Raw genomic sequence first — 26,945 nt, forward strand, 5'->3', positions numbered from 1 at the left:
CTCACTGGCACCTGACCAAAATGACCAACGAAGAGACAAGATACTTTCAAAAGCTGGGAGGAGGGAGAAAAACAAAGGGTCTGTGTCTGTCTGTGTGATGCTTTGGCCGGGGACAGAACAGGAATGGAGTCTTAGAATTTAGTAAGTAATCTAGCTAGCGATGTGTTAGATTATGATTTCTTTAAATGGCTGAGAAAATAGCTGTGCTGAATAGAGTGAATATTCCTGTCTGTGTGTCTTTTTTGTAACTTAAGGTTTTGCCTAGAGGGATTCTCTATGTTTTGAACCTAATTACCCTGTAAGGTGTCTACCATCCATTTAAGATTAAACTTTATAAGTTTATGGAGGAGACGGTATAATGGGATAACATGGTTTTGGTAATTAAATATTCATGGTAAATAGGCCCAATGGCCTGTGATGGGATATTAGATGGGATGGGATCTGAGTTACCCAGGAAAGAATTTTCTGTAGTATCTGGCTGATGAATCTTGCCCACATGCTCAGGGTTTAGCTGATTGCCATATTTGGGGTGGGGAAGGAATTTTCCTCCAGGGCAGATTGGAAGAGGCCCTGGAGGTTTTTCGCCTTCCTCTGTAGCATGGGGCACGGGTCACTTGCTGGAGGATTCTCTGCTCCTTGAAGTCTTTAAACCACGATTTGAGGACTTCAGTAGCACAGACATAGGTGAGAGGTTTTTCGCAGGAGTGGTGGGTGAAATTCTGTGGCCTGCGTTGTGCAGGAGGTCAGACTAGATGATCATAATGGTCCCTTCTGACCTTAATATCTATGAATCCTGATTTTACAGAGGTGATTCCTTTTTACTTCTATTAAAAGTCTTCTTGTAAGGAAACTAAATGCTTTTTCATTGTTCTAAGATCCAAGGGTTTGGGTCTGTGGTCACCTATGCAAATTGGTGAGGATTTTTACCAAACCTTCCCCAGGAAGTGGGGTGCAAGGGTTGGGAGAATTTTGGGGGGAAAGATGTTTCCAAACTACGTTTTTTCAGGAACCCAGATAAAGTTTGGCGGTGGCAGTGGAAGTCCAAGGGCAAAGGGTAAAATAGTTTGTACCTTGGGGAAGTTTTAACCTAAGCTGGTAAAAGTAAGCTTAGGAGGTTTTCATGCAGGTCCCCACATCTGTACCCTAGAGTTCTGAGCGGGAAGGAACCTTGACAGAGGGTCTGCGTGCCACCCGCCTGCCTGCCCTGTGCTCTGCGGCTGGGGGCCACATGCCTGCCCGATGCTCTGGGGAGTGGGGCAAGGCCACGCGCTGCCCACGAGCCCAGTGCTGCAGGGGGCCACCCGCCCGGTGCTCTGGGGTTGGGGGCGGGGGGCTGGCTGCTGTGCGGGAGTCGGGGTTTGGAGGGGAAGGGTGTGGGAGGGGCAGCACCTCAGCAGTAAGGGGTGGACCAGGACTGGGACTAGCCTCCCCAAACCAGTGGTTCACCCACCACCTACTGTACACCACTGAACATCTGATCGCGGCAGGCGGGAGGCGCTGGGGGGAGCGGGAGAGGAGCTGATTGGCAGGTGGGAGGAGCTGGGAGGGAAGGAGAGGAGCTGATCAGGGTGGGAGGAGCTGGGAAGGAGTGGGAGGAATTGATCGAAGGGCGGGAGGCACGGGGGGAGGGGGAGGAGCTGATCGGCGGGCGAGAGGAGCTGGGAGGGAAGGGGAGGAGCTGATAGAGGGTGGGAGGAGCTGGGAGGGTGTGGGAGGGGCTGATAGATGGGTGGGAGGCACTGGGAGGGAAGAGGAGGAGCTGAGGGGGGTGGGAAAAGCTGGGAGGGAAGGGGAGGAGCTGATCGGTGCAGCTGCTGGTGGGTGCTGAGCACCCACTATTTTTTCCCCGTGGGTGCTCCAGCCTCAGAGCACTGAGGGGGTCCGCACCTGTGACCCGTGCCCCAGGCAGGAGGCTTTCTTGGCACCACTCAGTGAGGTGTTGGTAGCAAACTTAGTTAATAGTCCCAAGAAAACATAAACAAAAGTTCTTTTCCCTTTCCTGGGCTCCAGGGTCAGTTCTTTCCCACTCTCCTACAGAGGCCGCTGACTCTCGGGGCTTTTCCCCTCTGGGACTCTCCCTTCTTCCAGGGCCAGTCACAGGGGCCAGCGGGACTCCCTGCCCTCTACTCAGTCCTCCTCTGGACCATCTGCCAGGGAGTTCCCCTTCTCCAGAGTCTACCAGAGAAACAAGACCATCTGGTTCCTAGCCGATCACCTGGGAGGGCCACTGATCTGTCACAGGGCCCAAGTCCTCAAGGGTTAGCTAGCCTGTGACAAGCTCCCATAGGTCTTCTCCGTGTGGTTTTGGTTTTGAGTTCTCTGTGACGCCTGATCTCAGTTGGATAAAACACGAGAGATTCTGTATAACTGGGCATGTGACCCAGCTGTGCAGCGTGACTTTCTGGCCCTCTCCGGAAGTCTGGTCAGAGGTGGCAGGTGCTGCACTGAAGAAGTTAGCCCCGTGGGTTGTGCACTAGCAAGTTGTGCTTTTAGACCTGGGGGGCACCAGGGTTCGATCCTGCAGCCAGGATTGGTGGTTGTGCGGAAGGAGTGAGAGCAGAAGGACCGGGTGGGGCCTCTGCTTGGTCTGTGACACTATGGACAACGTCTCTCGGTAACCCGTAGCTTTCGAGCTTTGCTCTCAGAGACCCCTCATGGGTGCTGCCCGCCAGCTCCCAGGCTCTTTGGCTTCTTGATTCAATCTTGCCACGGGAGTGGGGGTAGCAGGAGGAGACAGCAGACATGGGGGAGATTGTGTAAATGCCGGGGCGGGGAGGAGATGAAGGAAGCAGCAGGCCAAGGGAAGAGACAATTATTACTTGTCTTACAGAGCCCCAATCCTTGATCAGGACCCCGGAGTGCTAGGCACTGTACTTTATTAGGTGTATTACAGTAGTGTGAAGTGCCCCACTCATGGCCCACGAGCAGGGGCGCCGGAACCAGGAAGCTGTGACGGGGCAGGGTGAACCCTCCATTGTGAGTTGACGAAGCCAAGCCCCCTTTGTTCTATTGGGCATGCTCCAGGTGCACTGGTATAAAAGGGAGCAGCTCAGCTCAGTTGGGGCTGACCGCCGGGGAGGAAGGATGTGCTCCGTGGGCTCCAGATCAGCCCAAGCCCGAGGCCATGGAAAATGGAAACGCTGTAACCCAAGCAGACGCTAAGGTTCCCCCGAGACCCTGCTGCGTCAGGAGTCGCCAGGGACAGCACAGACTGGGGAACCTGGAGACAACAGAGACAGGAAATACCGTAGGAAGAAGCCCAAAGGAATTAGACAGTGGCCTGGTTAGCGAACCGGAGTTTGGAGTCAGGGTGTTTCAATTGGAACCGCCTACCTGCTGACTCAGCAGCACGGGCCTGTGCCCCTACCAGGGCCCTGGGCTGGGGTCCAGTGGAGAGGGAGAGCCTGGACCGCCCCCTACCAGGGCTGCCACCCCCTTCCTTGTGTGTGGCAGCCCCCTTCCCGACTGACTTCAGCTACTAGGCCTCACTGCCCTGCCAAGAAGGGCAAATCTGCGGACTCTGGCTGCTAGGCCTCACTGTCTTGTCATCCTGGGCGAACACACTGATTGGGGCTACGAGGCCTTACTCCACCGCTAACAGGGGCGAATCTATTGACGCTGGCCATTGGGCCGTATTACCCTGTCTCACTGGAGCGAACTTACGAACTGTAGCCACTGGGCCTTACTGCCCTGCCGACTGGGGCCCATTTATTGACTCTGGCCATTGGGCCACACTCCCCTACTAAGAAGGGAGAGCATATAGAGTGGGGTCAGGAGTGTGATGGGGTGCACTTGCCCCGCACTGGACGGGGTTTTCCCCAACCCTGTCACAGAGGGCCACATGCACCCGCTGTTCTACTTGGGTGTAGAAGCCTCTGGCAGGGGCTGCACTTTATGGTGGGGGAGCTGGCTGATCAGGCGATCAGCTCCCCCATTGTGAAGTGCAGCCCCTGCCAGCGGTGCCAGGCTTTTCCCAATGGGGGGTGGCTGAGGTGGCCCTTAGCCCCCCCTTTGCCATGGGGCCCCACCCCTTGGCCAAGCCGGAAGTCAGAGCTGGGCTGTAGTAAGAGTGGTCCTGGGAGCCCTGGACCATCCACCTGCCTGGGGGGCAGGCTGGGAGCTGCTCTCGGGCCCCCTGGTCCCCCAACCCAGGGAAGCTGGAGGGTCTGGTGCTCCCTAGAGCACCTTGGACATCCTGGGTGGCTCTAACCATGACCTGACTCTAGCTTCTGGCCTGACCAGGGGGCAGGGCCTCAGGGGGAGAGGCGGAGCAGGGGTGGAGTCACGGTTCCAGCACCGGTGGCCCCCCCACTTCTACACAGGTTCTGGCACTCCTGCCCAGGACCCAGATGTGTTAGGTGCAGTACAAACACAGAACAAAGGGATGGTCCCAGCCCCAAAGAGCCGACAATCTGGGTATAAGCCAAGAGACACCAGGTGGAAACAGGCAGACAGGAGGGACAGGGAGACAATATTGGTCCGCGTGGCGGGCAGGGGTCTCAGCTCATCAGCCCACTACCTGGTGTTGAGTTATCTGTCAACACAGCAGCAAAGGGGAGTTTTAGGGTGGGGTTGGGCGGCGGATAATGAGGCAGCTTTGTGGGGGTTCAGGGAGAGCTCTTCCCAAGCGTGATGGGCAGCGGGGAGACAGCACCCCGGGGGGGAGCGCCCCTAGTGACCCCTGGAGTTGTGCTGCCATGGTGCGGTGCGCTCCCCTACGGGTACTGCTCGGGGAAAAACTTCCGGCACCGGTGCACGTGGCGAACACGTACACCTATTCTGGAATGGACACGAGCAACACATCTCAAAGAACACCAGGTACGGAAAAGGTAACTGTCTTATCCCCACCCGAGCGACCCTCTCTCATTTCCTATCGAGATGTCGGCTCCCGCCTCCAGCCGGCCTGTGATCCCAGCCTGCATCACCCCCTCGGCACCTTTCTTCTTTGAGTGATTGCTCATGTACTTTCCACAATAGGTGATTTCAAGCTATATCTGTTGGAGGTGGGTAGGAGTTCCCAGACTCTGTGGACGGAGCACAGCCCTGCCGAACCCAGCGTCCTCCCTGGTCTGGGAGACGGTCGCACAATGTGAGGTGAACGTGTGAACCGAAGACCCTGTGGCAGCCCTACAAATGTCCTGGATAGGGACATGGGCCACAAATGCAGCTGACGAGGCTTGCGCCTTAGTAGAGTGCACCCTCACAATTGGCAGGGGGGGCTCCTGTCAGGTCACAACAGGTACAGATACACAAGGTGATCCAATTGGAGAGCCGCCAAGCAGAGATCAGCCGACCTCTCATGTGCTCGGCTGAGGCGATGAACAGGTGCAAAGACTTCCTGAATGGCTTTGTACCGTCTAGGTAAAAGGTCAGAGCCCGTCTCACATCCAGCATGTGGAGGCAATGCTCCTCACTGGACCCACTGGGTGTGGGACAGAGCACCGGCAGGAAAATGTCCTGACCCATGTGGTAGGCAGAGATCACCTTGGGGAGGAACGAAGGATGTGGTTGGAGCTGGACCTTATCCTTATGGAATATCGTGTACGGGGGCTCAGAGGTCAAGGCCTGGAGCTCCGAGACCCGACTCGCCAACGTGATCGCCACCAGGAAGGCTATCTTCCATGAGAGGTGTGACCATGAGCATGTAGCTAGTGGCTCAAATTGGGGGCCCATCAACCTGGTCAGCACCAAGTTCAGGTCCCACTGAAGGACTGGGGGCCTAACGTATGGGAATAGACTATCCAATCCCTTAAGGAGTCGGCCAGTCATAGCATGGGAGAACACTGTGTGGCCCTGCACTGGCGGGTGGAAGGCCGATATGGCCGCCAAGTGCACCTTGACAGACGAGGGTGCTAGGCCTTGGGCTCTAAGGTGAAGGAGGTAGTCTAAAATTAGCTGAATCGGAGCAGCCACAGGCGAAACGCCCCGATCAGCCACCCAGCCAGAAAACCGAGACCACTTAGCCAGATAGGCCTGACGTGTGGAGGGGCATCTACTTTCCACTAGGACACGCTGAACCCCTTCCAAGCACGTCTTTTCTTCCTGACCTAACCATTGAGCAGCCAACTCTGTGAGTTGGAGTGCCGCTAGGTTGGGGTGGAGGAGGCAGCCCTGGTCCTGGAAGAGCAGGTCTGGGTGGGACGGTAACAGCCATGGCAGGGCAACTGCCAGGCTTGTGAGAGTCCTGTACCAATGTTGCCTGGGCCATGCCGGGCCAATCAGGAGGATCTGGGCCCTGTCCATTTTTATCTTCTCTGAGACCTTGTCGATCAGCAGGATCGGGGGAAAGGCATAGAGCACCTGGCCCTACCAGGATAGGAGGAAGGCATCAGAGATGGCGCCCACGCCCAATGCCCCCCGGAGCAGAAGCGGGGACACTGGCGGTTCTGCTGTGTCACGAACAGGTCCACCTGGGGAGTGCCCCACTTTTGGGAAATCCACCTCTGGGTGTAGTGACCACTCGGGCCGAGAGGAGAAGGCACTCGGTAAGTGGTGGTAAATGTCGTGGGCTATGCAGAAGTCCCACAGCCTAAGGGCTTCCTGGCAGAGGGCTAAGGAACGGGCCCCGCGCTGCCTGTTGATGTAGAACATCGAGGCCGTGTTATCCGTGAGAATCCTGACCACCCAGCCCTCCAGGTGTGAGCAGAAGGCCATGCATGCCAGCCGTACCGCCTGAGCTCCTAGGTGTTTATATGCAGGGCAAGGTCCTATACGGACCACAGAACCTTGGGTCTGAACGTCTCCCATATGGGCTCCCCACCCCAGGTCCGAAGCATCGGACACCAGCTCCATGGATGGGGGCCTGCCCCTGAATGGGACCCCGTGAAGCATGTTCCCCAGGGAGGACCACCATCACAGAGAGGACTTTGTCCATCTGGTCTCTGGACTGGGAGAATACTGAGGCCAACCAGAGCTGGAGGGGCCGCATCCTGAGTCTGGTGTGACGAACCACATACGTGCACACAGACATATGACCCAGGAGCTGGAGGCATGCTCTGGCTGTGGTCATGGGGAACCTTTTGACTGTGCTGATGAGCTCCCTCAGGGTCTCGAACCTGTCTGGTGGGAGGGACGTCCTGGCCCACACTGTGTCCAGAACTGCCCTGATAAACTCTATGCACTGCACAGGGACTAACGGGGACTTGGTGGTGTTTACCAACAGGCCCAGAGTGGTGCACGTGGACAGGAGTGCCACATAGTCCTGCACCTGCAACCTTAAGTTGCCCTTGACTAGCCAGTCATCAAGATAGGGGAAGATCTGGACCCCCCCAACCCTGACATCTGAGGTAAGCTGCCACCACAGACATACACTTTGTGAAGCCTGGGAGCCGCGGATAGGCCAAATGGGAGGACTGTAAACTGGTGTTCCTGCCCAACAGTGAAACTGATGAAACGTTTGTGTCCCTCGAATATATGAATATGGAAGTACGCATTCTGCAGATCGAGGGCAGCGTACCAGTCCCTAGGATCCAGGGAGAGGATGTTGGAGGCCAGAGAGACCATGTGAAACTTGAGCTTTAAAGTATACTGGTTCAGGTCTCGCAGGTCCAGGATGGGCCTGAGCCCCCCCTTTGGCCTTCGGGATAAGGAGGTAGCGGGAGTAGAAACCTGTCTGTCTGAACTCCACTGGTACCACCTCCACTGCTCCTAAGCGTTTCTTATAGGCCCTTGACTTTTTATAAGGGGGCTCATATTTAGAGTGGGTGACCTGGGTGGGAGCCTGCTGCAGCTAAAACTTTGTCCTGGCCAGGGCTGGGACATAGAGGCTGAGGGTCTTAAACATTGTACGGGAATCTTTCAGGCCGTGCAATTTCACATCCGTCTGTTCCGCAAACAGGGCCTTGCCATCAGACGGAAGGTTCTGTAACGAGTTCTGCACCTCGCTGAACAACCCAGACAGCAGGAGCTACGATGCCCTCCTCATGGATACTGCAGAGGCCATGGACCTTGCAGCCGAATCTGCACCATTGGAGGCTGCCTGAAGGGCTGCCCTGGCAGCAGCCATACCCTCTTCCACCAGAGCCCTGAACTCCTTTTTGTCACGCTTTTGGAGGGAGTCCTCGAATTTGGGCAGAGAGCCCTACAAACTGAACTCATACCTCCCCAAGAGGGCCTGGTGCTTCGCCACCCTTAATTGGAAACTGGAGGATGAATAAACTTTTCTGTCAAATAGATCCAGCCTCCGTGTGCCCTTATTTTTGGGAGTAGGGGCTGGTTGCCCTTGCCTCTCCCTGTGGTTGACCAACTCCACCACTAGGGAGCGGTGCTGCAGTGGGGACCTCAAGTGAAGGGGACAGCATCTATGCCAGTACGACGGGCTACAGTAGCCTCTAGGAAGCTAAAACCTCCAGCGCCGACTGTCCCGGTGTCGACGGGACATGTTCCTCGCGTGAGGTCTATGGTCCCTTGAGGCAGAGTGATGCTTGGAACCCCTGCCAGTTGGTACTCAGCCAGACAGCCTGGTGGGGGTTGACAGTGACAGGCGCGAACTGTACACGGGATGGTTGCTGAGCGGGGAATGGCATCGGGAACCTTCCCTAGACCGTGACCGGTACTGTCCAGATGGTGACTGCGGGGATCCAAGCGGCGGCTTACCTCTGGACCGGGGAGTCAACGGTGGCGGTGCCTCTGGTACCAGCAGAGACATAAAGTCCCAGGCCGCCTGCAGGGCCTCCAGCATGGAGGGCATCCGGCTGGCCGGGGAGGCAGCCTCGGCGTGGGCCAGGCTACTCCGCTCAACTTGAGTCAGAGGCTGGGAGGGTGATGGGGACCTAGAACTGCCCAACGCGGGCCTAGTCTCTCCCCTAGTCTTGCTCTGGTGTCTTGGCGGAGACTACCTCTTCTTAGAGTGTCCCGTGGACAGGGAGCAGTGCCAGCTGGTGGAGGGCACCAGAGGGTCGCCGTGCACTGATGCTGCAGTGCTCGGTGCCAACTCAGAGTGGCGCAATGGTGCCAGGGTCAAGGCCAACTCCATCAAAATGACTCGGAGCTGAATGTCCCTTTTGGTCCGAGGCTTGAAGGATCTGCAAATCTTGCAGCGATCGCTGAGATGGGTCTCTCCCAGACAGCAAAAACAGTCTGCGGGCGGATTACTCACTGGCATCAGCTGCTTGCAAGTGTCACACGACTTAAAGCTTGGGGCACGGGGCCTGCCCCAACCTGGGTGCACTGACTAACTCTACGCTAACTAAAAACTACTTCAACTCCAGGTGCTACTAGCTATGAACTAACAAAGCCCACGAGGGAAGTTACAGCAAAGCTGGAGCAGAGCAGTTCCGCTGCACCTTCACTAACAGCAAGAAGGAACTGAGGGTGGGGGGAGCACAGCCCCTCCTTATACCGTGCCACGGCGGTGCCACTCCCAGGGGGGCGCTCCCCCCTATGGGTACTGCTAGGGGAAAAACTTCCTGCAGTGGTGCACGTGGCAAGCACACACACCTATTGTGGAATAAGCAATCACAGAATCATAGAATATCAGGGTTGGAAGGGACCTCAGGAGGTCATCTAGTCCAACCCCCTGCTCAAAAGCAGGACTAATCCCCAACTAAATCATCCCAGCCAGGGCTTTGTCAAGCCTGACCTTAAAAACTTCTAAGGAAGGAGATTCTACCACCTCCCTAGGTAACGCATTCCAGTGTTTCACCACCCTCCTAGTGAAAAAGTTTTTCCTAATATCCAACCTAAACCTCCCCCACTGCAACTTGAGACCATTACTCCTCGTTCTGTCATCAGCTACCACTGAGAATAGTCTAGAACCATCCTCTCTGGAACCACCTCTCAGGTAGTTGAAAGCAGCTATCAAATCCCCCCTCATTCTTCTCTTCCGCAGACTAAACATCCCCAGCTCCCTCAGCCTCTCCTCATAACTCATGTGTTCCAGACCCCTAATCATTTTTGTTGCCCTTCGCTGGACTCTCTCCAATTTATCCACATCCTTCTTGTAGTGTGGGGTCCAAAACTGGACACAGTACTCCAGATGAGGCCTCACCAATGATCACTTGAAGATCTTAGGGGAGCTGATATGGGGGCTGCCAGCCCACCCTGGTTCCAAGTCCCGGCCAGCTCGCTCCAACAGGCTGCTCTTACTGCAAGCAGTGGACAAAGCAGGCGGCTGCCAAACAAGTTATAAGGGAGCATGGTGCAACTTTAAATGAGCCTGTTCCCTATTTGATCAGCAACGTAACAACGAAACATTAACCGAATGATGTTTTAAGTGAGGAGTTACCGTATCAGGTCCATTATGGTAGTTCTAGGCCCCCTCCTCTCACTCATGGCACTAGACCCCATTGTGCTAGGCTAGAGCAGAGACAGATGGTCAGCTCTTTGGGAGCAGGGACTAAGCGCAAGGAGAAAGGACTCCCTGGTCCTTCCTGTTGAGCTAGACATCTCTGCCACCAGCACCCCACAGAGCCCTGGCAACCAGGGGGTGCAGCCAGCAGCATGGGGAGCCCATGCTCTACCCTGAGAAATCTAGTGTTTGGCTAATTACCCACTCATGGTTGTGACACTGCTTCCTGTATTTTTCATAGTAATATTATAATATGATTGTGTCAATCAATGTATTTTGTGCAAGATGAGTCATGTGAGGTATCATTGAAACGGTTATGAGTTGCTGGATTTGATTATCCTATTCATATGCATGTATCATTTTTGCATCTAAAGTTAGGAATATTAACTATACATCTGTCCCTGCAAGCATTTGCACTTGGGGAACGCCCACCACACAGAATGCAATCAGACTAACTGGGAACCATCAATGGACCATTTGGGAGAATAGGTCTTTGAAGATGCTAATCTCTCAGCTTCCTGTGGATGCTGCAAATAAACTTTTCAGTTATGGTTGCAGGGTCATGTGATCAAGTCCCGTGGTACTGGAATACCAGTGTTTTTCCACTGACTGGCATGGGAACTAAGTTTGAAAACAAAAGGTTCCTGCCCCATGCAAAACCTATTTAAGGCTGGGGAGTGACATAATCAGGATCATTCTTCACTGAATCCCCACCCAAGATGACTGGAAAAGTCAGAAACAAAGACTGGGGGGAGGAGAAGATAAAGAGCTGAGCCCAGGCTGGAAGGGCATCAGGTCTGTGAAAGAAATACCTGGAGTTTTAAGCTGCAAGCAAGAGCAGCTCGCTTCCAAGAATCTGCAATCTGCCTAAAACAGCATTTAGGATGAGAATTTGCTACATTTATCACTTTCTGTAGTACCTTGAGTTTAGTTTACATGTTTTATTTGCTCCGTAATCTACTTGGATTTGTTTACTATCCCTTTATTATAATGTACAATCTAGCTTTTGTAGCTGTTAAATTTTTTGTTTTCTCAAACCAGGTTGTAGAATTCATAACTGGGGCACAAAGCTGTGTATATCTTTCTCCACCTGAGGGAGGAGGAGGAAAATTTCACACACTTACGCTGTAGTTCTCTGTGCAGCACAAGACAATACAATTTTGGGTTTACACTCCATGGAAGGGGTGCACTTGAGTGCTGGGCAATTGCTTAGCTGAGCACTCCTACGTAGAGCTGATCTTAGCATCTGTCTGAAACTGCAACTGGGTGTGCCCCTACCTATGTGTGCGCTGGAAGGCTGGTGAGTCGGGGGAGCTCAGTGGTACCCCAGTTTTAATGGCAGCCCAGGGGGAACCCATCACAATGGTCTCTGGGGCTCAGAGAGCCACACTGGATAAAAGAGGGAGCCGGCCATGCAGCAGGATGCTTGTTCCAAGCGAAGGCCTGGATGAACATGTAACCACAGAAAAACTCCCTGGTGGGGGTTGGGGGACTGACCACCCCAGACAGAGCCCTTGCTGATCTCTGGAAAGAGGTCCGGTTGTAGGTTCTTTGGTTTAAAATGTTTTGTGCAATGCTTTCACCTTAAGAATAAATATATTTGCTTAGGAAGAGCTGGGGGGTAGCTAACTGCTTTCTCCGCAGAGGCTATAAACAAAAGTGTAGGCACTGGGCTGTTAGGCCATCTGACTTGCTGGGGAATTCACACTGGAGCCTGGTAACTGTGCAGCCTAGAAATACTCTGGCCAGGAGGGAGAGACCGCATGGTCTGGTGAAGAGCAGGGAGCCTGACAGGAGCAGCAGACCTGAACCGATACACACACCCTTGTAAGCTCTCTGGAGAAGGCTCCAGTTCTTTGCTATACAGACAGCACCTAGCCGTGGGGGACTGCAGTACAGCTGATTACAGCCCCAAAGCCCAATTTGAAGTTCTGACCCAAAGCATGAATATGGTGCTCTGCCTTTCCCATCATCAGCAGGGGGCATCCACTGAGCCCACTTGTGGCAGCTATAGGAAATCACCATTAAACCTGCACAGATTGGAGCTAGACATTTACACTCTCCATTGTACCATCAGCCACCCTGACACCAGAGTATCATGCAGCTGCTAGGGGTAGATGCAGGCAAAGCAGAGACAGCTGCTATGAGGAGGAAGGTGGTGAAGGGGAAATTGGGGCCCATGGCAGGGTCATTCATGCCTCAAGACACAGAACTATGCCAGGGTGAGGGGAGCATGGCAGACGCTCCAGAGCTTTACTTAGACATTCACAGAGGGGAATCACTGAATTCAGGGGACCATGCTCTTAGGAGGAGCCAGTTTAAATCCTCTTCAAATCCTGTCTGCATTTGTCTTTTCTGCTACTTGTAACTCCTAAAACTAAAATCCCTGAGTTACCTATTTCTACACCAGCACGATCTTAATTTCATTCTTTCCCTCTACAGAATTACTTGTTTTGGGAAGGTCTGTCCAGCAGCAGCTTAGGGGTTTGAAACATTTAAACAGACTAGAGTCAGCATGCTTCCCCAGCACCATGGCCTGTTTACACAGCATAGCTTTGGCCATGGCTGGTGTGCACACCGACCCTGTTAAGGATTGAAATCCCTCCTATACACCCTGCATTATGGCAGAGCTGGCTGCAAAATTAAAAAATCCTCCCCTCTATTTCTGTCAATGTCTAAAATTCCCATGGAGAAAGTTTTAGTGTGGTAGCCATTAGTCTGTATCAGCAAAAACAACGGGGAGTCCTTGTGGCACCTTAGAGACTAACAAATTTATTTGGGCATAAGCTTTCGTGGGCTAGAATCCACTTCATCAGATGCGTGAGTGGAAAATACAAGAGCAGGTATGAAAATAGGAGAGTTGCCTTACCAAATTGAGGTCAGTCTAACTAGACAATTAACAGCAGGATACCAAGGGAGGAAAAACAACTTTTGAAGTGGTAATGAGAGTGGCCCATTACAGACCGTTAACAAGGAGAGTGTAACAGTAGGGAGAAATTAGTACTGGGGAAATTAGGTTTAGGTTTTGTAATGACCCAACCACTCCCAGTCTTTATTCAGGCCTAACATGATGGTGTCCAGTTTGCAAATTAATTCCAGTTCTGCAGTTTCATATTGGGGTCTGTTTTTGAAGTTTTTTTGTTGAAGAATTTCCTGATGTCAGATGTGTGTCTATTTATTCTTTTGTGTAGAGACTGTCCAGTTTAGCCAACGTACATGGCAGAGGGGCATTGCATACCTGCTCCTGTATTTTCCACTCCATGTATCTGATGAAGTGGGTTCTAACCCACAAAAGCTTATGCCCGAATAAATTTGTTAGTCTCTAGGGTGCCACAAGGATTTTTTTTTTTAAGCAAATTGTTTCAGCAGAAGATTGGACTCTGGGACACTCACCCCCAGACCCAGATGGGAGTTGTAGATCAGTTGGCTACTACACTTCTGTTCCGAGGTGACTGACGTTCTGGACACTTCACAACCACAGCGGTTTCAACAGAATATTGTGGACCAGTTTCAGCTGCTGCACAACTTGGGGGGGGAGGGGGGAGTGTTTCAGAAGAGTGGGTTTAAAAATGGTATTTGGGTGCCTCAACTCCAGCCCCAGAGCACCCAACAATTACTAGTTCTTTGCAGCCAATCTGAGCACTTGACCAAGGTCCTCACTGCACAGCTGGGGAAACTGAGGTGGGGGCTACACTCAGCAGGTAAAGAACAGGCCCCACCATTCTATCCACTAGATCAACTGCCCCACTCCCCCAGCTATGGTTGGGAGCTAGGGCCACAGTTGGGGCCAGGAGTAGAGCTGCAGCCATGGGTGGGACTGGGAGTAGAGCCACTGTTGGGGGCCCAAGGCCAGGGACAGGACAAGAAGTGGGGCCACAGCCAGGGGCTGGGGCAGAGGAGGGCTGGATGGGGCTCCCTCCTCCCCACCCCATGTGGGCTGGTCCAGGCTCCTCCATGCTCCCCTAGGGGGCACACACCAACAGTTTGGGGGCCACTGCACTAGGTCACACTGCCTCACTGGGCACACCCGCAATACAAGTGTTCTGTTTGCGGTACAGCCCTTGGGGGAAAGGACAGGGGATGGTACATTGTCAGCAGGGAACATGTACAAGCCATGGGCTGGCCCCGGGAAGGACGAGGCATCAGACAGAGCAGTACATAAAACAAGATTTATTCCGTTCTCAGAGAAACAAGTTTCCATCGCACAGGTCGCAAACAGTTATCGGGGACATGAAAGAAGCCATCTAAAATATACAAGCAAAGCCCAGCCTGGGATCCAGTTGGATGCTGGAGAGAGACAAAGAACCAGGCCAGAAAGAGGCTGCCCTGCGGGACAAGTAGAGGAGTCGGAATGGCCCCGCCTCGGGCATCAGTTACAAAACCGCTGAACCGCAGCTTCCCCTGGCATGGGTGAGGGGAGGGAGCACACTGGCATTGCAAGCAGGGGGAGGGGAGAGAAGGGACACAGCTAGAGCGCCGACAGTGGCTTGGAATAGCTTTGAAGAGAAAGGCTTGTGCAGGGGATGTTGAGATGAACATGGAGCACGGGGGCAAATCCAGGGAGCTTCCCAGCAGGACAAACTGTTGGGAACCAATGTCGCCAGCCTTTTCCTCACTGAGCCACCTGCCCCCACAGAGCCCAGAGAGCCCCCCTACAATTGCCCCAAGATCCCATGCGCATGGCAGCAGAGAGGAGCACCTCTGCCAAGGACCCCACAATCAGGGCAGGCGAGCCCAGGCGCTGGGCTAGGTCCCCAGCGCGGGCAGGAATGAGGGCCCAATGCCTAGCGCTCCACTAAACCCACCCACGACACCCTGGCCTGACCCTGCCTGCAGACAGCTCCCCCCACCCACCCTGGACTGAAAAAGGAAAGGTGTGGGAGCCTCTGCACACGCCGCCCACCTGCAGTCAAGGCAGAGGACAGCGCCAGAACAGGAGGTGGGTGTGTGACCCTCAATGCAAACCGTGTGTGAAGACTTCATGGCAAAGAGGAACGGGCATGGGGAGCAGAGGGCTCCCCATCAACAAAACAATTTCAACTGGAGTGGGGGGGCAGGACATCCCGCTGCCGCCATGCGACCAGGGGCAATGGGCGAGTCCCAGGCGCTTTTGGTCATTGCCTGTGGGACGCCGGGCGGCTGCTCTGGTCAATGCAGGCCAGCCCCTCACTCCTCCTCCCCAGCGCCTGCCGAGGCAGCGGGGGCCTCGCCCAGGGAGCCAGCAGGGGAGCTGCGGTGGGTGAAGCTGCTGCCGCTCTCGCTCCGCTGCTCATCCAGCGGGATGGGCTCCACCAGCGCAGAGGAGAACTTCCGGTCACCGAAGGAGGCGCTCCACTTGGCCTCAAAGAAGCGCTGCAGCCCGATGATGGACTGGACATCCTCCTTGTCCTGGTGGAGGGGAGCACAGAGAGGCTGGGGGTCAAGAACCACAGCTGGAGACACCCACCATCACCTCCAGATCTGGGATATGGCCCCATTATCCAAAATGGCCTGTGGCCAGTCTCCCCCAGAACCAGGACACTCCTCTACTGTGACCCAGGAACCGGCTAGTGCTAACTAGCCGAGAGCAGAGTTTGACAGGATCCCCTGGGGCACAGGCACAACAATTCACCCGTGGGTGGGGTCTCTACCAAGAGGCAGTAGCCCCAGCAGCCTGCTGGCGCCCGGTCACAGTGAGATGTATGTATGGGGTTGTGTCTATGGTGGAAACTGTGCACTCAAGGTTTGGGGGTGAAGGTAGGTCACCAGAAGGGGGTGAACATGCTCCCCTCAGGTAGGAGTGGAGAGATGCTGCTTCTCTCCCGCCCACCAGCTGGCCGCGTGCTTCGCTGCTGAGGCCCAGCTACCATCTGGGCTGAAAGCCAGTCGAGACGGGGAAAGTTACAGGAAGAAATAAAACAGCAGGAAGGGAGGCCGTTTCGGCGTAAAGGTGAAGGATTGTGGTGCACCCTCACTCCCCACTTGCAGGGGGCGTGAACAGAAGATCACAGCCAAGCCAGGCTGTAATACACTCGAAGAACTTTGGAGGAGAGACTTGCTCTTATAAGAATGGACAGGAACTAGCTGAGTCCAGGCTCTACTAGGAAACACTGTTCTCAACATTTTCACCTGCTCTCATTTGAAGCCCTTCTCTCTCCATGATCCTGGCAGCCTTGTGGTGTGCGACAAACCGGAGGTTGATCTGCAGCTGGCTGGGGGCGCCAGTGGCAGATCTGAGAACCATGGGTATTCAGGGGGACACTGGCCTGAAGAGAGCTTGCAGGGCCCACATAGGCAGAGAGAGGAGAGCTGGGGTGGCCTGTGAAGTTGGGGAACTGAGCCACACTCAGGTACACACTAAGCACAGGTGGTAGCGAGGTGCCCAGCTCTGGCCACCCCCAGGGTGCGCCTCATACCCACCCTGCCCGATGCATTACGATCAGGGCATACCCATGCCTGCCCCCGGCCCAGCCTGAGAAGGGACATGCCTCTCCCCCCACTGCCAACGGGAAGGAGGGTCCCAGGTCACTCTTCACCTCTGTCAGCTTGTTGAACTGCTTGATCATCCGCCAGACATCCTGGGCAAACTCCTCAGAGGAGCTGTAGGGTGGGGAGAGCTTCTCCTGCAGCTTGGCTCGGATCAGGGTCAGGTCGATGGTGTCCTGACCCTCCTGGGGGAAAACGGCAGGGGTCAGGCCTGGCCCCACCAGCCAGAGGCCCCTGCCTTCCCTGAGCCCCACCCTGTCTCCCATGGACCCTCTCCCCCCCAGCCTCCATGCCAGAAACCTTCTCCCCAGAATAGGGTCCCAGCACTCAAGTACTAGTGAGACTGCCTCATGCCTGGGGCTCTCCACAACCCATGCATCAAGGGAAGCTCCCCACCTTCAGCACCTCCCACATGCCTCATGAAGTGAGCATACCCTGAATACAGCATCAAGTGCCCCTCCAACCCCCAGTGAATCGAGCACAGCCCCCCACCCCCACCCTGACTCACCGTGGCGGTCGAAAGCCGGTGGAGAGGCCGACATGGCTCATGGCACAGCAGCTCCAGCAGGACACGCTCACACTTCTGCCAGGTCAAGGGGGACACAGCAGAGTTAGGAGCAGAGACCCCATGACCTCCCCTCCCACTCAGGGGCAGGCTAGATGTCCCCCAGCACCCTAACCCTGGCTGTGGCTCCATGGAATCACACAAGAGCAAGGCCTGGCCCAGCCATGTGACCCCACAGACAGCACAGGGCTGGCCAGCTCAGAGCAGAGGATGAGCGCTCTACCCATATGCCCACACCCTGCACGGTGCTCTGAGGCAGGGAGAGAGACTCTCCCCAAACAAATCCCTGTCACTTGAACCCCAGCCCAACACACGAACCCTCTGCTCCAAGGGGGAGAGTTTACTGGGGCCCTCATCTTCCGAGCTGGAGAAGTTGGTGCTGTCCTCCTCACCAGGCGCCGGCAGTTCCTGGCACAGCAGGCACTTCCACTCCTGACTAGGGAACAAATGAGAGGAGTGAGCATTGCCCTCCACACTCCCAGTCAGACAGCAGGTGACTCCAATTCCGAGAGGACATCTGCTCTCTCGGTACATCAATAGTAGAGCTGGGGACAGAACCCCGGAGTCCTGGCTCCCAGCCCCTCCCTTCCCCAACCACTAGACCTCATTCCCCTTCCAGGGCTGGGGAAGTGAACAGGTACCTGGGGATCTCCTGCAGCGCTGGGAGGTGGCAGTCCAAATGGTAGCACTGCTCACACTGGTTACACATCACAACAGAGCCCGCCTTCCGACACACTCTGCAGTGGGCAGCATTGGCCGACTCCAGGGCCCCCTCCTGGCTCTGGCCTGGCGTCACATCCAGACTGGAGCCAATGCTGCCACTGGGGGAGATGAGGCAGGACACGGAGCCCTCGGCGGCCAGGACATCCTGGGGCAGGACAATGGGCTTGGTGTCTCTGGGCTCCTCTGCTGGATAGTCGATCGCTGCCTCCATCTGCTCCTCCTGGGGGGACAGCAGGGTTTAGTGTTAGCTCCCAGCAGCCTGGCCACAGTGGGACAGGGACACCCTCAGGGCTGGTGTCCACATGGCCAGGAGCGCAGCACCACTCACCAGGACATTACCCCACCCTGGCCCCCAGAGCAGGCCGACCGGGTACCCCAAAGCAGCAAAGGTACCTACCTTGACTATGGTTCCGGGCAGGGTGGTGCTGGGGGGCTGGGCAGCAGCCTGCTGGGCCCCACGCTCAATGACGATCAGGTTGTAGTCCTCGTTACTGTTGCCGGGGAAGACCTTGAAGACAGGTGGCTGGCTGTCGGCCGTCAGGTCCAGGTCCAGCCGCTCCAGGCTCACCCGCGGCACCTTGCGCATGACGTTGCCGTCCGAAGGCCTGGGCCTGCAATGCAGCACAGTGGGCTCAAGGTATGACCACTGCCCCACACCTGGGTGAAGGGGGTCACAGCAACAGGGGATCCACAGGAGGAAGGACAGACAGCATGCAGCAGGCTGACAAATACAGCCCCACTCCCCCAACCATGACAAGGACCCCACTCCTTCCCCAGACACCAGGGCAAGGACTCAGCTGACTTACCTCTTCATTCCCGATACGTGGGCCTCAGTGCTGTCTGTTGAGGAGAGAAAAGCCAGACATGAGTCAGGCAGCCTCTCCCCCCAGCCTGGTGCCCCCCCATCTCCCTGGGGGGGATGCCCATATCCAGCCATGCTGCCAAGGGAAATCCCAAAGGATCCAGAAGAGGCAGCCTGTTTCTAGCCCTGGCATGGGTGGAAGGCAGCCTTCCAGCAGCATGCCACCTGCCTGAGTCTGCAGACAATGATGGCTGGTGGGTTTCTCCAATGCTCAGCCCTGATGAGCGTCACTTTAACCGCATCCCTGTGGAGGGTGTGGGCCACTGGAAGGGCAACAGGACTGGCAGCTGCCCGTGGGGGAGCTACTCCCACATGGTGCCATGCCACACCCTCCGACGAGCCCCCAGCACCTTGCTCTAGGGCCAGCCAGGAGATCCAAGGGCAAGGTGATACTCTGCTCCCCCCGTCTCCCGCCCAAGCACTCCCTGGCCCTGGGCTTCCCAGAGCCTCTTACCCAGGTCTCCAATGCCTTCCTCCTGGGTGTCCATGGGCTGCAAAGGAATGAAAAGGGGGACACGTCAAGGGGAACTCAACCAGACCGCCCCCCCACCCTGGGAGACCTCCCAATCCCCCCCATTCCCAGCTGCCGGCCCACCTCTACCCAAGAGGTGCTTAATGCCAACTGACAAGGGGGTGCAGAGGGGTGGTGTGAGTCTGGTGCATGCATCTGAGGTCTCAAATGAAAACTGGTGTCAGCACTGGTGCTCAATATCTCAGTGAACAAATGCACAAGTACTATGAATGCCTGCTGAAAATATATTCCTGAAGTCTGCACAGAGATATCAGTCTGCAGAAAAAAGTGACAAATAGGTTGTCTCAGTCAAGTAGCATATCTAGCTGTTTAAATGTAAATTAAGTATTGTGTATTTCACAACAGTCTGGACTGGATGCAAGTGAAGGCTTGTGAGAATTCCAAAGAGAAACTAAACAGGAAGCAAGCAGCTGCCAGGGTTTCCCCTGTCTACAGGCGTACATCAAAAATTTGTGATCTCTGGGAGGCAGAGAAGACACTTCCCCAAGAGGCGGGTAGCTACAACAGCAGATGCCCTCCCATAGCACCCTGTTGATATGGAGGGGTTAGTTTGGTATAACTACATTACTCAGTTGTGTGTATTTTTCACACCCCAGTAACGTAGTTATACGGATACAGATCTGTAGTGTAGACCTGGCCTACATGCCATGATGGTAAGCAAAGGGCTGGCCCTGAGAGCTGCATCCTACAAGCTGGTGGATGGTACTAGCAGGCCTGGTGATTTGATGAGTGTTCAGTGGATAAAGGGCTGAACATGCCCAGTGTCTGGGAGTTGGTGTGAGCCCATCGCTATCTGGACAGCGGTAGGTTGCCAAAGGCTAGTGGTTACAGGGGTACGTGATCTATAGCAAGCACAGACAAAACTCTCACTCTTGACAAGTAGTGCCAAGGGGCCACACAACCCTGGGTACTGGCATATACCCATCCTCAGCACCCCACAGGGAATGGACAAGTGACAGGAATCTCCTGGGTCTGGTATCTATACACTATCTTGCCAGGGTCAAGTCAGGTTAATACTGGGAGCCTGTCTCCCCTGCTCAACTTGTCGTATGCAGTGCTGCTATAGCAGTGTTGGCATCCCAGGATATCAGAAACTCAAGCTGGGTGAGCTCGTATCTTTGATTGGACAAACTTGTTAGAGAGACAGACCAGCTTACAAGCAGCGTTGTTTATTGGACAAGAGATTACCACTCATCTTGTCTCATTTTAAATGAGATAGGTATATGCACATGTGAAGAGTTGTCTATAGACTGAAATTACTCCCTGTGGGAAATTCTGCACATCTGAGGACGCACAGAATTAATGTGTCTCGCATAATTTTGTGATTTTCCCACCTAAAATTTTTTCCCTAAGTGCTGCAGTTCCACCTTTTGCCCATCAGAGGCCGATGTGGCGCCAGACCAGCCAGTGCATGCATGCCAGCTGTACTAGCACTACAGTGGCCTCTGGTGAGCAAAAGGCAGAACTGCAGCCCTGAGGCAAAAAATTTTATGCAGGAAAATACAAAATCCTATGCCCAGCACCGCAGAGTTCCCCAGCAGTAAAAGTTCATCCCAGCACCCTGCCCATGAAGCCAGTTTAGGACAGAGTGGGGAACACAGGACTGCTTGGGGGTGTCAGACTGGGGTTCAGAATGGCTAGTGGGGGGGACAGACGGGAGCATGGTCTCAGGAGTTAGTGGGGAGACAGCGTTGAGCCTGGGGACGAGGGCTGCAGAGACCCATGGGGAAGAGGGGTATGGGGACAGGGGCAGACATGCCTGACAATGGGAGAGGCTTGGGTCAACCAGGGACTGCCTGGGAGGGGTCTCCCAACACCCTAACAATCCCCCTTCTTCCCACAAGAAAAACCTCCCACCCACCCCCAACAACTTCCAGATTCACTCCTAGGCTCCTTCCCTCTCTCTCAGCTCCTGTTATCCCTGCCCCCCCAAGCCCTTACACTGCTTCTGACAGGTGCAGGAAGAGGTTACTCACCTTGTGCAGTAACTGAGGTTCAAGATGGCTGTCCCTGTGGGTGCTCCACTTTAGGTGTTTGTGCGCCCCTGGACTTCTAGTCTGAGATTTGTAGCAGCAGTGTCCCGGTAGGCCGTGTACACGCAGCCGCCATCTCACACCGCTCAGAACAGCTACCCAGCACGCACAACCATCCGCCCCCCAGTTCCTTCTCTACCCGAGAGGACTGAAGAGAAACTCAAACGCACAGGGGAGGAGAAAGGTAGTGGAGCACCCACAGGAACAACAATCTTGAAGAACTTCAGTTACTGCACACGGCGAGTAACCTTTTCTTCTTCGAGGAGTGTCCCCGTGAGACTTCCACTTTAGGTGACGTAGAGCGGTGCCCCTCTTTGGAGGGGAGAGGCTTCAGAGTTACTGAATGTTGAAGGGAGTATCAGCAGCTGAATGTTGCTCTAAAGCGTAACGTTTGGTAAATGTTCTGGGACTGATGCCCAGGTAGCTGCTTTACAAATGTCAATGACAGGTATGTCTTTGAGAAAAGCTATTGATGTGGATATAGCTCTGGTAGAGAGAGTGCGTAAAGTCCGGAAGGAGGTTCCGGATAGTGTTTTTGATAGGATAATCTGATAGTGTCAGAAATCCAAGAGTTGCTGTCTGGAAATGGTTTGGCCTTGGGAACGTTCTGTTGTGGATATAAATTGGGATGATTTTCTGAATGTCTGTTCTTCCTATATAAAACGCAAGCGCTCTACGAACATCCAGCATGTGAAGGAACACTTCCCTGTTGTCAGCGTGCGGCTTTGGGAAGAATACAGATAAGTAGATGGGTTGGTTGAGACGAAACAAGGTGGCAACCTTGGATATAAATTATATATGTGGACCTAAGATTACCTTGTCTGTGAGGAATATGGTATGGGTGGGTTTACCATTAGGGCACCCAGCTCTCCCACCCTCCTTGCCAACGTGATTGCCACTAGTAAGACGACCTTCATGGATAAGTGTAACAGTGAACAATTAGCTAGTGGCTCGAAGGGTTTGCCCATGAGAGTATGGAAAACACAGTTGAGGTCCCACATGGAGGGATGGGAGAAATCTTAGTGTGGGCTAAGTATTCTGTATGCCTTTGAGAAAGCGTTTAGTTAGAGGGTGGGCAAAGACAGTGAGTTCATTTATTTTAAGAAAAGGAGTACTTGTGGCACCTTAGAGACTAACCAATTTATTTGAGCATGAGCTTTCGTGAGCTACAGCTCACTTCACGAAAGCTCATGCTCAAATAAATTGGTTAGTCTCTAAGGTGCCACAAGTACTCCTTTTCTTTTTGCAAATACAGACTAACATGGCTGTTACTCTGAAACCTGTCTATATTAAGAGTGGTAATGGCAAATAAGCACACTCTGAGGCCTTGTCTACACTTACTGGAGGATTGATGCTGTGGCAATCGATGCACTGGTGGTCGATTTAACGGGTCTAGTGAAGACCCAGTAAATTGACCGGCAATCACTCTCCAGTATTCCACCGGATCAAGAAGAGTAAGGGGAGTCGACAGGAGAGCGTCTCCCGTCGATGTTGCGTAGTGTGGACCCCTCAGTAAGTAGATCTAAGCTACGTCGATTTAAGTTATGCTATTCACGTAACTCAAAATTGCGTAGTTTAGATAGACTTTTCCTTTTAGTTGAGACAAGGCCTGAGTGAGCTAATAGAAAGCATCAGCATGTATTCGATATTGTGGGTAGTAGTGCTGATTGTGGGGAAACTTGTTTTTCCATATCGTGCAGGGACATACGTTTCCACTTGTGCCCGTATGTTTTCCGTGTAGAGAGTCATCAGCTGTTCAGTAAGATATCCTGTATTTCCTTGGTTTGTCATCCATGAATTAGCCACAACTTGAGATGGAGAATCTGAATATTGGGGTGGCGGAGGCATCCCATGTCCTGTGTCAGCAGGTGAGGCACAAGGGGGAAGGGTCAATGACAGTCTTGTGGCCATCTGATTCCGGTATGGGAATCATGTTTGTGGCACCAGTTGGTGCAGTTAGGACTAGTCTGGATTTGTCCTTTATCTAGTATGTGGCTCAATAGCAGAGTTGGGGGGGAAGGCATACATCAAGGGGGCTTCCCATTTCATGATGAAGGCATCCCCCAGGGAACTGTGTCCAAGTCCTGCCCGGGAGCAGTATTGTGGCCACTTGGCATTGTAATATGTTGTAAGGTGGTCTATTGAGGGGAAAACCCCATAGGAGGAATACAGTTTTCAGGATTCCTGGGGCCAGTTCCCATTTGTGTATTCGCGAGAAGAGTCTGCTTAGGTTGCCTGCTGTGACATTCTGGCTTCTCGGTAAGTAGGCTGCAATGAGATCTATGTTGTTGGAGATGCACCATTCCCAAAGGTGAAATGCTTCTGCGCCGAGCGGGTAAGACTGGGCCCTGCCTTGGCGATTTACGTAGAACACAGTGGCCAAGTTGTCCATGAGGATCTGGACAGTCTTGTTGTGCATCAGTGGCAGCAAGCATTTCAAGACACCTTGAGTTCCAATAAATGTATGTGGACGGTGGATTCCGCAAGGGATCACCGGCCTTGGATAGTATTCTTGGACAAGAGTGCTCCCCCATCCCACAAGGGAGGCATCCATGGTGATCATTACTAATGGGGTGTGTCATTGGAACAGAACATCTATACAAATGTTTGTTTTGTCCACCACGTGAGTGAGTCTTTTACCTCACTGGGCATTGTCAGTCTGTGTATGGAGTGCTTGTGGGGGAGTTTAGACAGTAAGAAGCCAGGTTTGTAGACCTCATACGAAGCCTGGCATGCTTCATAACAAACGTGGTGGCCCGGCACGTGCCCTAGGAGTTGTAGGCACGTTCTGGAGGATGTTTGTGGGCTGTTTTTTACCATTGTCATGAGGTTCGTTAGGGCAACAAAGCATTGTTGAGGGAGTCGGGCTGATGTCGTGGTGCAGTCTAGGTGAGTGCCTATAAAGTCCAACTGTTGGGTTCGAATTCGGGTAGATTTCTGAATGTTTATTTGTAATCCTAAATTTACAAACAGGGTTGTTGTGATGTGAAGGACATTGACTGCAGCTTGGTACGTGGAAGCTTTTAGGAGGCAGTCTCAGTAGGGAAATATCACACCATCTGCAAAGACACGCTGCAATGACAGCGAGGACCTTGGAGAATACCCATGGGCCTGTGGATAATCTGAATGGGAGCATTCTGTACTGGTAGTGGAGGTTCTCAAGCGTGAACTGGAGGAAAATTCTTTGCACCAGATGAATAGCGAGGTGAAAATAGGCATCTTGTAGGTCAAGGGCCGACAGCCAATCTGCTTTCTCCAATGCTGGAATTATGGTTGCTAGGGTTATCATCTTGAAGCACTGTGTTCTGACAAATTGTTTAGCTTGCACAAATCCAAGATGGGCCTCCATCCACCGGTTTTCTTCTGGGTGAGAAAGTGTGAATATAACCTGCTCCCCCGGTGCTTGGCAAGTACAGGTTCTACAGCACCTAGCTGCAGGAGGTAGTTTACTTCCTGCTTTAACAGGTGCTCGTGAGATGGGTCCCTGAAGGGGGTGGGTAGGTGGGATAGAGGTAAAAGGGATAGAATAGCCCTTGCATTTAATTTCCAGAACCCAATTGTCTGATGTAATGGTTGCCCAGAAGGGTAGAAGGGTGTTGGGTGGTCCCCAAATGGGCAGGAGATTATGAGGGACTTTGGCAGTGGAGTATGTGGGGCTCTCATGCAGTTGACCAATACGTCAAGATGCTTGTCTGGATGTGGATGGTTGAGACATCGCTGACTGCTCTGGGGCTTGTCAGCATCTCGTCTGAGGTTTGTGGTGCTGGTCATAATGTCTCTGAGGTTGGGCATACGGGGCAGTGCAGAAGCATTGGGTATAACATCTGCCCTGTTTCTTTTTGTTCACAGGGGCATATATTCCTAGGGTTTTCCATGTGGCACAGGAAACCTTGAGAGTGTAAGGATGCATCTGTGCCTTCTGTGAAGAGTTTTTGACCTCTGAAAGGTTAAGTCCTCTACTGCCACCTGAACTTCCTTGGGGAAGCCTGAAAGGTGGAGCCAGGACACCCTCTGCATGACTATGGAGGTGGCGATGGAGCGGGCCACCATGTCAGCGGAGTCCAGGGAAGTCTGTAAGGCCATTCTGGCAATGAGGGAGACTTCTGTTAGGTTAGCTTTATACTGTTCTTTATCTGTTGGAAGATGTTCAATAAAAATTGTCATTTGTGCAAAAATGTTTTGTGTACATGGCCAGCAATGCAGAATGGTTTGGCCCTGTGAAACTGGAGGGTCGCCGAGGAACAGGCCTTTCTGCCAAAGAGGTCTAGACACTTCCAATCTTTATCATAAGGAGTGGTCCTAGCCAGATGTTGCTCTCCCCTTTGATTAACTGCCTCTATCACCAATCAATTAGGGGTGGAGGAAGCAGGAGTGAACAAAAACTTGGCTCCCTTAGCTGGGACATAGTACTTCTCGTCTGATCTTTTACAAGAAGGTGGAGCTGTAGCTGGTGTCTGCCAGACCATTTTTGCCAAGGTCCATGATGGCAGCATTGATGGGTAGTGCAATCTTGGCAGTAGGAGCGGTACGGAGAATATCTGCCAGCTTATGCTGTACCTGCCAAGGAAATGTTGAGGGAGTCAGCCACTCATTTAAATAATTCCTGGAAGGATTTAATGTCATCGCCTGATGTGGGAGGAAGCAGCAGTTCTGATGCGTCAAGAGACGAAGAGGAGATGTGGGTGGGTAGGATGGTGCCACACTGTGGTGGCTCTTCAATTGCTTCTGCTTCCTCCTCAAGAGCTGGGGGTGGGGTTAACGCCAGTACCAAAGAGAGGTGCTCCTGGGGTGGACGTGATGTGAAGAGGTCTGCCTGACTAACAAACGTCTCCAGCACGGGAAAGCTTGGTGTTGACGGAGGAAGCAGGCTTTGATTAGAAATCATTGTGATTGCAGCCAGTGCCGTAGACCTGCTGAAATGTATTGGTGCAACAGGTGGTGCCATCATGCTGCTCTGTGGCTCTTGGTGCTGCTGGTACCAGGGCAGATTTGGGAGGTCGGAGATGGCCTTTTCTGAGGCGATTCTCGCTGAGGCGATGAGTGAAACCACTTTTTTGTGGCTTTCTGCGGGACTGGGTCCTTAGCAGCTGTTTTGAAAGAGGATCCCATGTCTGATGTCACCACAGGTGAGTGCTGGCAGGGAGGGGTCCTGTGTTCAGGATCAGAAGCAGGTCGAAGGGATTTCTCCAGCATCGTAAGTTTTAATTGGAGATCCCTAGCTTTTCTAGTTCTCACTGTCAGCTCTTTGCAGTGGTGGCACTTCTGTACAATGTGTCTCTCTCCCAGACAACGGACACACTGCGAGTGACCATCTGAGGCAGGTAATGACAATCGACAGGTCAGACAGCATTTAAAACCGGGAGAACCAGCCAGGTCAGAGAAGCTGTTCACAAAGAAGGAACAGTCCTCTACAAATTTCTGACTAGAAGCACAGGGGTGCACAAACACCTAAAGTGGAGCACCCACAGGGACACTGC

The 26,945-nt window shown here is 53.6% G+C and overlaps 2 protein-coding genes and 1 long non-coding RNA gene across 8 annotated transcripts in view; 2 read left to right on the forward strand and 1 right to left on the reverse strand.

Annotated features, from left to right (window-relative positions):
- Nucleotides 1–26,945, forward strand: part of LOC140901855 (uncharacterized) — a 355,192-nt gene that overhangs the window by 196,195 nt on the left and 132,052 nt on the right. The gene's annotated exons all lie outside the window — the stretch shown is intronic.
- LOC140902284 (uncharacterized) lies at nt 4,222–8,290 on the forward strand. Of its 5 annotated transcripts, none has more exons than XR_012156033.1 (4): nt 4,222–4,829; nt 4,978–6,485; nt 7,163–7,286; nt 7,838–8,290. It is a non-coding gene; the product is annotated as an uncharacterized lncRNA (long non-coding RNA). The 5 variants fall into 5 exon arrangements; XR_012156034.1 differs by having other exon boundaries at nt 4,242–5,628; nt 6,277–6,485; nt 7,838–8,279; XR_012156036.1 differs by having other exon boundaries at nt 4,242–5,089; nt 6,277–6,485; nt 7,838–8,279.
- TRIM28 (tripartite motif containing 28) overlaps nt 14,444–26,945 on the reverse strand; it is a 54,355-nt gene continuing 41,853 nt past the window's right edge. For both annotated transcript variants that reach the window (XM_073321996.1, XM_073321995.1), the window contains exons 11-18: nt 19,358–19,394; nt 18,848–18,881; nt 18,439–18,652; nt 17,960–18,261; nt 17,637–17,754; nt 17,262–17,336; nt 16,804–16,938; nt 14,444–15,676 (exon numbers count right to left, since the gene is read on the reverse strand). In XM_073321996.1, coding sequence (XP_073178097.1) covers nt 15,455–15,676; nt 16,804–16,938; nt 17,262–17,336; nt 17,637–17,754; nt 17,960–18,261; nt 18,439–18,652; nt 18,848–18,881; nt 19,358–19,394 — 1,137 coding nt within the window. In that variant the 3' untranslated portion in view covers nt 14,444–15,454. The remainder of the gene's footprint in view (nt 15,677–16,803; nt 16,939–17,261; nt 17,337–17,636; nt 17,755–17,959; nt 18,262–18,438; nt 18,653–18,847; nt 18,882–19,357; nt 19,395–26,945) is intronic.

The sequence above is a fragment of the Lepidochelys kempii genome, chromosome 23 (genome assembly GCF_965140265.1).
Source record: "Lepidochelys kempii isolate rLepKem1 chromosome 23, rLepKem1.hap2, whole genome shotgun sequence".
NCBI lineage: Eukaryota > Metazoa > Chordata > Testudines > Cheloniidae > Lepidochelys > Lepidochelys kempii.